Source organism: Ovis aries, chromosome 3, assembly GCF_016772045.2.
Source record: "Ovis aries strain OAR_USU_Benz2616 breed Rambouillet chromosome 3, ARS-UI_Ramb_v3.0, whole genome shotgun sequence".
NCBI classification, from domain to species: domain Eukaryota; kingdom Metazoa; phylum Chordata; class Mammalia; order Artiodactyla; family Bovidae; genus Ovis; species Ovis aries.
Genome location: NC_056056.1, coordinates 163,872,677 through 163,882,614, shown reverse-complemented (window position 1 = coordinate 163,882,614; position 9,938 = coordinate 163,872,677). Strand labels below are relative to the sequence as shown.

At 39.2% G+C, this 9,938-nt stretch overlaps 1 protein-coding gene across 1 annotated transcript; it reads left to right on the top strand.

Moving 5' to 3' along the window:
- The first annotated feature begins 4,557 nt into the window (after positions 1–4,557).
- On the top strand, positions 4,558–5,502 carry LOC101106418 (olfactory receptor 2AP1). The gene has a single exon (XM_012174806.5). The coding sequence runs from the start codon at positions 4,558–4,560 to the stop codon at positions 5,500–5,502; it is 945 nt and encodes a 314-aa protein (XP_012030196.3).
- The last annotated feature ends 4,436 nt before the right edge of the window (positions 5,503–9,938 follow it).

Genomic DNA, 9,938 nt, shown 5'->3' with positions numbered 1-9,938 from the left:
TGGATCACTTCCCAAGCAGATCTCCACCTTTTGCTCTCCTTGTCTTACTTTATGCTGATTGTTGTTCTCAAATCCCAAGCCTGCACAGTCTGCAGCCTAGACTGACACATCGATTAGCTAGAACCTGGCCCTCAGCTTAACTTCCTCTCCCTCTGCTTTCTAGCTAAGAATGAGTATCTAGGGAAGAGATTCCTTTCTTATCTTTTTTTAACTTTTTATTTTGTATTGGGGTATAGCTAATTAAACAATGTGGCAACAGTTTTAGGTGAACAGCAAAAGGGACTCAGCCATACATATACATGTATCCATTCTTCCCTAAACTCCCCTAGGAGATTCCCTCTAATCTAAGAGTAGTTGAAATCTGTCAGGTCCAATGAGTTTCCAGTGATAACTTTGAATTTCTTCTCTTTAAACACATTTGAAAGAAGCAAATGAACTGTTGCCAAATAGAGTTATGTAGTGATTTCCTCATCAGAGAAAAGAAAACAAGAAATATTCATGAGACCTGTGTGCGTGTGTTTTGTCACTCCGACTCTTTGCAACCCCATGGACTGTGAGCCACCAGGCTCCTCTGTCCACGGGATTCTCTAGGCGAGAATACTGGAGTGGGTTGCCATTTTGTTCTCCAGGGGATCTTCCCCACCCAGGGACTGAACCAAGGTCTCTTGCATTGCAGGTGGATGCTTTACTATCTGAGCTACTGCTACTGCTGCTGCTGCTGCTGCTGCTAAGTCATTTCAGTCGTGTCCAACTCTGTGTGACCCCATAGATGGCAGCCCTGGGATTCTCCAGGCAAGAACATTGGAGTGGGTTGCCATTTCCTTCTCCAATGCATGAAAGTGAAAAGTGAAAGTGAAGTCGCTCAGTCGTGTCCAACCCTCAGCGACCCCATGGACTGCAGCCTTCCAGGCTCCTCCGCCCATGGGACTTTCCAGGCAAGAGTACTACTAGAGTGGAGTGCCATTGCCTTCTCCGATCTGAGCTACTAGGGAAGGCCATATGTGAGACATACTATGTAATATGGTTGGATAGCATCATAGACTCAATGGACATGAGTTTGAGCAGACTCTGGGAGATAGTGAAGGACAAGGAAGCTTGGCAGGCTGCAGTCCGTGGGGTTGCAAAGAGTCAGACACAACTTAGGGACTGAACAAATACTATGTAACAGATACTTAACAATGATCATCCTATTTAATGGGCTTTATGATCCCCATTTTATAGTAGAGGAAAGTGAGAATCAGAGAATGAAGTTTCTTATGTTGATTATTAATAATCAAGATCGAGTTGATTATTGTGTTAGAGTTGGTGAGACCACATTCCTTCTCTTGGCCCCACATTTTTGTGAGAATTATACACAACCCAATACAAGCAGCCATGTGTAAGTCATATGTGTAATGGGTAACTTGTCCCTAATTCTGGCATTTTGTTCCCAAGACTAGCTTTGTTTTTTCTGGTGTTTGTTCACTTCAGTTCAGTTCAGTCTCTCAGTCGTGTCCGACTCTTTGCAACCCCATGAATCACAGCACTCCAGGCCTCCCTGTTTGTATACTGATATTAAATAGGTGATTAATCTGATGAATTAACTGCTATGAAAGCGTCTTTGAGTGGCAAAGGTTTATCCCTCCCAGGTAATATACATATTTTCCCAAGTTCCTCTCCTTAAACTGAACATTTGCAAGTGTGTTCTCAGAAGCAACCCACAGGTCAATGTGGGCTCTGCACTCCCTCAGTCTGAGCACTCCATTTTTATCTGTTTTACATTTGGTTTATGCATACACTCCAAAAAATGAAAGTTACTGCTTATTGTCTTTGCCCAGTAGTGTCTATAACTAGGCCAATTACAACCAGGCTGATGTTGCTTAGAAAGTGGGAGTTTTCAGGACATTCATGACCTGCAAATGGTTCCAACTAGGCTGTTTGTCCATGGCCAAGTCCAGCTATGCCCACCCACTAGGAAAGTCAAATGGCATAACTCCATAGCCTCCCTCTTCCCTGCAGCTGATGCTCTTATGCTATGGCACCCCCACCCCCACCCCACCTCCAAGCTAGTCTCTCTGGACACTCATCCAACAGCCATATGTTTAAAATTTGTTCCCAGAGTTGTTGACAGAGGACAGTCTTTAGCCTGCTCCAACGAGAATCCCCAGGGCAACTTATGCCTCTTCACTCGATTAATTCCCCAGTGCATGCTCTCAATAGAACAAATATAACCTGTGTCACTTTGGGTTAAGTATAACCTGGATTGGGAGGTGGAGTTTATATTCTGTCTTCTGAGATCATCAACCTCACTTTTCCTAGGACAGAAAAACCCAGGACTACTCTGCTCCTCAAAGTCCTTCTTTTAACCTCCTATATCCACTTCACTTTTAAGAGGACATTCAAAAACTCTGATTCAGCTCCAATCTGAATTAGTGGAAAAACAGAAATGGGCAAGTCCCCATTAACCTGATAAGGGATAGGAAAAGACTATTTCTTACTAATAGAAGCCCCCGGAAGTTTTTATTATTCCTGTGAAATCCAAGATAGGACTTGGTGGCTGATAATGTAGGAAATGCAATACATTTTATATCATTTTGTAATGGCACAGCCTTACAATTTTCACGCACCTCTAAGAATATCTAGGACTAAAATCCCACTATAAGCCATTTGGATAGCCAAGTGAGGAAGAATATTCTTTGTTCACCACTACATTGACTTCACTTCTCTGTGATTGGGAAGCCTGAAAGTGATACAGACGTGACTATTCAACCTTTCCCTGAAGATTTCAGGTTGGTAACATAGAGGGCAGGGGCATCCAGAGTATTGTATAACTTTACTTGATCTCTGATGCCTGCTGTGAACTACAACCCACTAGCGGTTTATGGAATCAATTTAATAGGTTGCAATCAGTATTCGAAAAAAATTAATAGAATAAAATAAAATAAAAGTGCTTGGTTGTATCACATGCAGTAAGGAAGGAGTGTTCTATAAAACTTTTATTTATGTTAGATATAGATGTGTTTACCAGAAAATTACTAAAATGTAGAATACTCCAAAAATGCTTGAAAATGGCTGCTGTATAAAACAACATATAGGAAAAAAATTGTAAGTCAATAAGGACACTCTCATATAATGTGATTCTTTAATAACATGAACTCATAAATCAGGAGAGATTTGAAATGCTTTTGAAGTGCTTAAACATGAAGTCTCCTAGAAAACCTTGGATCACAGTTTTTATATACTTTCCCCATAAAATTTCCATACTCACAAATCAAAAATGCTTTACACATGATTTAGTGGATTCATAGACATGGCAAATTCAATCTAGAATTGTTTAGAAATCTTACTTTAAATATTTTTAAGCTCCCAAATTTTCCTTAGAAAATAATAAAATCTCCTTGTCCTTATGAGGAAGCAAAACTCTAGATCTAAATATTCTGAATGTGCTTATGTAAGTAAATACAAATTTTTATTCTAATCTAACACTGACTCAATGGACATGAGTTTGGGTAAACTCATGGAGTTGGTGATGGACAGGGAAGCCTGGCATGCTGCGGTTCATGGGGTCACAAAGAGTAGGACATGACTGAGCGACTGAACTGGACTGGACTGAATATTTACTGAATCCTAGACAGGTATATCAGAGAAGGCAATGGCATCCCACTCCAGTACTCTTGCCTGGAAAACCTCATGGACAAAGGAGACTGGTTAGCTGCAGTCTGCGGGGTAGCTGAGTCGGACTCGACTGAGCGACTTCACTTTCACTTTTCAGTTTCATGCATTGGAGAAGGAAATGGCAACCCACTCCAGTGTTCCTGCCTGGAGAATCCCAGGGACGGGGGAGCCTGGTGGGCTGCCATCTATGGGGTCGCACAGAGTTGGACACAACTGAAATGACTTAGCAGCAGCAGCAGCAGACAGGTATATGGAATGGTTCAAGGAACAGAATGACATAATCCTAATACAGAGAACTTTGAATTCTAATGGACAGACAAGGAGAGAAGCATGGAGGGTCCGCTGGGAAGAAATGAGGAGCTGGTACTTTTTGACATCAAGGGAATCAAAAGGAGTTGAACAAGAAGGAAAATGAGAGACTGCTATAGTCACATGAAAAATAAAAGCAAAAATGGCAGGGGAGAGTAAGAAAAACAGCTAGTCTGAGCAAAGTTAGACAAATGACATAGAGCAATAAATGGAATCAGTAGAAAGAAAGAAAAGAGAATATAGACGAAAGAAAATTACAAACTAGTCTAGAAGGAGGCAGCTGCTGGAAGCATTCCTTTAATAACTCATTCCAAAAGCTATTTAAACATCATCTATGAGGCATATATTGATTTCATATTGGCACTGGGGAGAGTCCCATGTGGGAAAATAATGACAACTTTTCCATGCAGGGCAAAAGAGACTGGCAAGGACCCAACACCATTCCGTTGGGCCACTGGGCTGGGTCATATTATCAGAGGAAAAATTCATCTCCTTTTGTTTTTTTCAGATTCCATCTGTCCATTTCAAAGCTCCTCTTCCTCTATCACCTTTCATTACTATCACTTTTCTACCTTGAGATAAACTTTTTCAGCAATGAAAAATAAAACCGTGTTGACTGAGTTCATCCTGCTGGGTCTAACAGACGTCCCTGAACTCCAGGTGATGGTTTTCATCTTTCTGCTCCTCACCTATTTACTCAGCATCATTGGAAATCTGACAATCCTCATCCTCACCTTGCTGGACTCTCATCTTCAGACCCCCATGTATTTCTTTCTCCGAAACTTCTCCTTCTTAGAAATTTCCTTCACAAGCATCTTCATTCCCAGGGTCCTGATCAGCATCACAACAGGGAACAAGAGTATCAGCTTTGCTGGCTGCTTTGCTCAATATTTCTTTGCCATATTCCCGGGGGCCACGGAGTTTTACCTTCTGGCTGCCATGTCCTATGACCGCTATGTGGCCATATGCAAACCCCTGCATTACACAACCATTATGAGTGGCAAAGTCTGCACCCAACTTGTTCTCTGCTCTTGGCTGGCTGGGTTAATGGTTATTATACCACCAATCACTCTGATGAGTCAGCAGGACTTTTGTGAATCCAATAGGCTGAATCATTATTTCTGTGACTATGAGCCCCTTCGGGAACTCTCATGTTCAAACACAAACCTTATAGAGAAAGTTGTCTTCCTTGTGGCATCGGTGACCCTGGTGGCCACTCTGGTGCTAGTCACTCTCTCCTACACGTCCATCATCAGGACTATTCTGAAACTCCCCTCTGCCCATCAAAGGATAAAAGCCTTTTCCACTTGTTCTTCCCACTTGATTGTCATTTCTCTCTCTTATGGAAGCTGCTTCTTCATTTATGTTAAGCCCACAGCAAAAGAAGTGGACACATTCAACAAAGGAGTAGCTCTACTCACTACCTCAGCTGCACCTTTGCTAAATCCCTTCATTTACACCCTAAGGAATCAACAGGTAAAACAAGCCTTCAAAGATACAGTCCGGAAGCTCGTGAGTCTTAAAGACTTTCAAGATTAAAGCCTTTATGGATGAGTCCTTACAATGTACCAAACTCTCTGCCAATTACTAGGCTTCCAATATACAGTTAAACTTCAGGCCAGTGAGAAAGACTGGAAATACATAAATTATAACCTGTAAGTGTTCATATAAAAAAACAATTAGGCTTTATCAATGAAAAAGCAGTTCCACCTGAATTAGTGAGTCAATAAATGTTTTCAGAGGGAGTGCCATTTAAACTCAGTGCCATTAAACTCAATCTTAACAAGTAGGAATAGGTCAAGCAAGTAAAAATAAGAGGAAGAAACTTGAGTAGAAAGAATATTGTTGGTAAGAATACTAAATTTCAGTCCTACAAGACTGAGCAAACGTTGTCATTCATTTCAGTGAAATAAAAAGGAGAAGGAGAGAGTTGAGGAGATAATATTTTTTAGTTTTGAATTAAGTTAAATCAGTTAAATCACTTAAGTTTAAGTGCTCATAATGTCAAGTCATTTGGATTTGGGACAAGATTTTCTCTCAAAAAAGAATTCACCTGCAATGTAGGAGACAGGAGTTCAGGAAGATCTTCCCTGGGTCAGGAAGATCCCCTGGAGAAGGGAATAGCCTGAAGAATTCCATGAACAGAGGAACCTGGCAGGTTATAGTCCATGGGATCGCAAAGAGTTGTACATGACTAAGAGACTAACACTTTTATTTCTATTTTTTATGGATTTAGCAATCCATAGCTATTGAAATAGAAATTAATGTGAAAATTGAGGGTGTCATGAATAAAAGAAGGTGAGCAGAAGAGGCAGAGAAGATGATAAGAAGTCAATAGAGGAGTTCCCTGGTGATCCAGTGGTTAAGAATCCACCTGCCAGTGCAGGGGACAAAGTTTCAACCCCTGGGCCAGGAATATCCCACATAAACCCATGTACCGCAACTACTGAGCCCACTTGCCTAGAGCCAGTGCTCTGCAACAGAAACCACCACAATGAAGAGTAGCCCCCGCTTTCAGCAACTAGAAAAAGCCTGAGCAGCAACAAGGACCCAGCACAGCCAAAAATGAAAATTTTAAATAAAAAAAAGAAGTCAATATATCTGCGGACTTCACGGGAAGAGAATGTTTCAAGAAATATAGATAACTGGTAATGTGAGATGCTTTAGAACCCAATTAATATGAAGAACGACATTATGACAATTAGGGTGCTCTTATTGATCATAACCATTTTCAAAAATGTGGAATTTGAGGATAGGACAGGAAGAAGCCTGACTGTAGTGGGATACTGGTGGGTAAAACCTAAAAATTTAGGAATTGTAAAATGGAATGTCAAGAGTGGAGAAATGAAAATAAAAACAACCTCCAAATTGTGTTCCCTATCATTTGTCACTACTAGTATCTATGCTTTCACAGTACATAGTATATCACAGTATACATCATAAAAATGGTTATATTAAACTACATTCTCTTCTTATCTGTAAGATTGCAAAATTCAGAGTAAATATTTTTGACCGCAGTTCCATCTACAATATCAACCAGCGATAGGTGTTCAATAATTCATTGTTGAATGGATAAATGAATAATGGATGAGTAGATGGGTGGGTGGATGAACAAATGAATGAGGGAGCCCAGAACAGAATCTTTTTAAGTGAAGAACCTCAAAACTTTGAGAGTTTATATACTGAGAGCAATGAATTAGCAAGGCATGCCTCATATGAATGACTTAGATCTGCCTGGAAATTCCTCTCTGTTTTACAAATGAGGGAATGGAAGATCAAAGAGGTGAAATAAGTTGTGCAGGGTCACACAGCTGAGTGCCTGCATTAGAATTAAATACTAAATACGTCTGGTGCCAGAGTCCAACTGCTGAACTTCTGGATAGTACAACCTCCACCCACTCTGACTAAAGTCCACTCTTCTAAGTGTTTCTAAGTATTTTAAGTAGCCTTGGATTTCGGCTTTCTCCAAGCTTTCAACAAGCTTTCACTAGAAGCCTTTAGGAGGTGAATCTCTTTAGGAAGTTGAAAGCTTGCAAAAGCCTATATTATCCCACCTATGGCTCCTGACCTCTCTTAAGAAGCTTCTCCTTTCCACATCCATATCTCTTCTGAAGAACATGGATCTTCTATTATCCTCTTTAAGAGGGATCAACTTTTCATCCACAGAGTGCAACTCAACTCAGTTCAAGATGCTGAAAAAACTTCAGAGCTGATGTTTGAAAGACAGAATTGTGGTGCTTGAAAGCAACTTTTCATGAAAATAAGGTGTATTTGAACATGTAACAATTGATATATACAAAATAGAGGTTTTGCTTTCGTTGTGCCTTTCATGGGGTAGCAGGTGTGAACTTTCAAAAAGGACCAAATACTGATATCTGTAAGAACAGATATCTCAGGAATTCCATGATGGTCCAGAGGTTAGGGCTTAACAATCTCACTGCCATAGCCCAGGGTTCAATCCCTGTTTGGGGAATGAAGATCGTGCAAGTCACATGGCATAGCTAAAAAAGAAAACAAACAAACAAACAAACAAAAGCACATATATCTGCTTTTAGAGAACTCCTATAAAATTCCATTCCAATCAGCTATACCCAATACAAAATTTAAAAATTAAAGTTTGGGAAAAGAAAGAATTCGATTCCATTATTTAAAATGGGTTTTCTGTCAACCAGCCCCAGCCCCAGTAACTAGACTAGCTTTTCTACAACTATCTTAAGACAACTTGTCAGCTGCTTTAATTGACAAAAGTTATTTTCAAATCTCATTCTAAAAGAATATTCAAAAGAATATTCTAAATGTATGTTTCAAAGTATGCTGTTAAAAAATTGGGGTTTTCTGCTTGAAATTTTTTCTATACTAGACCATTTGATGACTAAATTTGGCCCCCTTGATAGAAAACAGATCAGTGGATTCTTAAGAATTGAGGAAGAGTTTATTGCACAGGGTTTGGAGGTGGAGTGATCGAAGAACTGCCCTACACTTTGACTATGATGGTGACTGCATTTGTCAAGTTTTGGAGTTTTACTGAATGTAAATTCTACTTTAAATAAACATGACTTTTTTTTCCTTCTTTTTTTAATTAATTTAGTTATTTTAATTGGAGGCTAATTACTTCACACACTGTGAGTTATGCATAAGTCTTTCCTCACCAAGACTGATCTGACCACTGTCGTCTGTGCTGCATCTAAACTCCTGTGGCATGGCACCATATGCCATCAACCACTCGCTAGTCAGTTAATTGTACAAGATCTATTCTATTACAGTGGGGAGCAGCAGTTGTCTTCACTAGAATAAAATTTCATTCAGGATATGAATTTCTTTTCCTAGTTCAACATTTCCATCCATCCACATTATGTGTTTTATTTACCATAATGTTATCCCATAATGTCTCTTATAAACATAGAGAAAGGGTTGATATATACACACTACTATATTATAAATTAAATATATATAATATACTATATTATATATTAAATATATATATCACATATTAAATAGATAACTAATAAGGACTTACTATATAGCCGAGGGAATTCTATTCAATACTCTGTAATGGCCTATATGGGAAAAGAATCAAAAAAAGAGTGAATATGTGTATATGTGTAACTGATTCACTTTGCTGTACACCTGAAACTAATACAGCATTGTAAATTTACTGTATGCCAAAAAAAATTTTTTTAATAAAAAAATTTTTAAGAAGTAATATTTATTTATTTATTGAATGTATTACCTTCTAGCTTGATCACCCATCATTTATCAACATAGTTTCCATACCTAACTGCAAATTCCTAAAAGGAGGACGTAATTAGCTCATGTCTATACCTAGGTCATTCTCCTCCAGCCAAGTTCTCTCAAAAGGAGGTGCAGACAGGGAGAAAAATAAAGTCTATCATATCTATTGTAAAATTATCTCTTTGTCTAGTCTGCAACATCAGGATGATCCACAAATAAATATCCTTTCCCTTGAAGTTCTAGGCTAGATTGCATTAATCCCTTCTGCAAATCTTAATATTAAGGTTCTGCTACTCCATCTCTCTTGCCTTTTTCTTATATACCTACTGTTATGGTTATTGCCCTCTGATATTCTCTGAGGCCTATGTTTGTCTTTCCTAAAGAGCTCTACCTGCTGTAATGCTGTATCTCATTAGCATTCTCAGAAATACATATATGCCACACTCATCCATTCCTTCTCTCCATCAAAAGCCAGACTGGGAACAGGGGGAGAAGTTGCTCCCACAAGTAGCTAAGGTAACTCTCAACTGTCAAGAAGCAACCCCAGTTAGAAACATTCCTCACACTAAGCACAAGTGGAAAATTAACATTATATAACAGATTTTGGCCAAAGCAAATTATTGGTCTTATTCCTTTGACCAATCCAATCTGAAAATCCTTTTCTAAAGGAAATTTGAATTTTAAGCCCTTGGGGAGCCACATGACAATTATCATATCTGTGTAAAGGTTTAAAAATCGAGTCA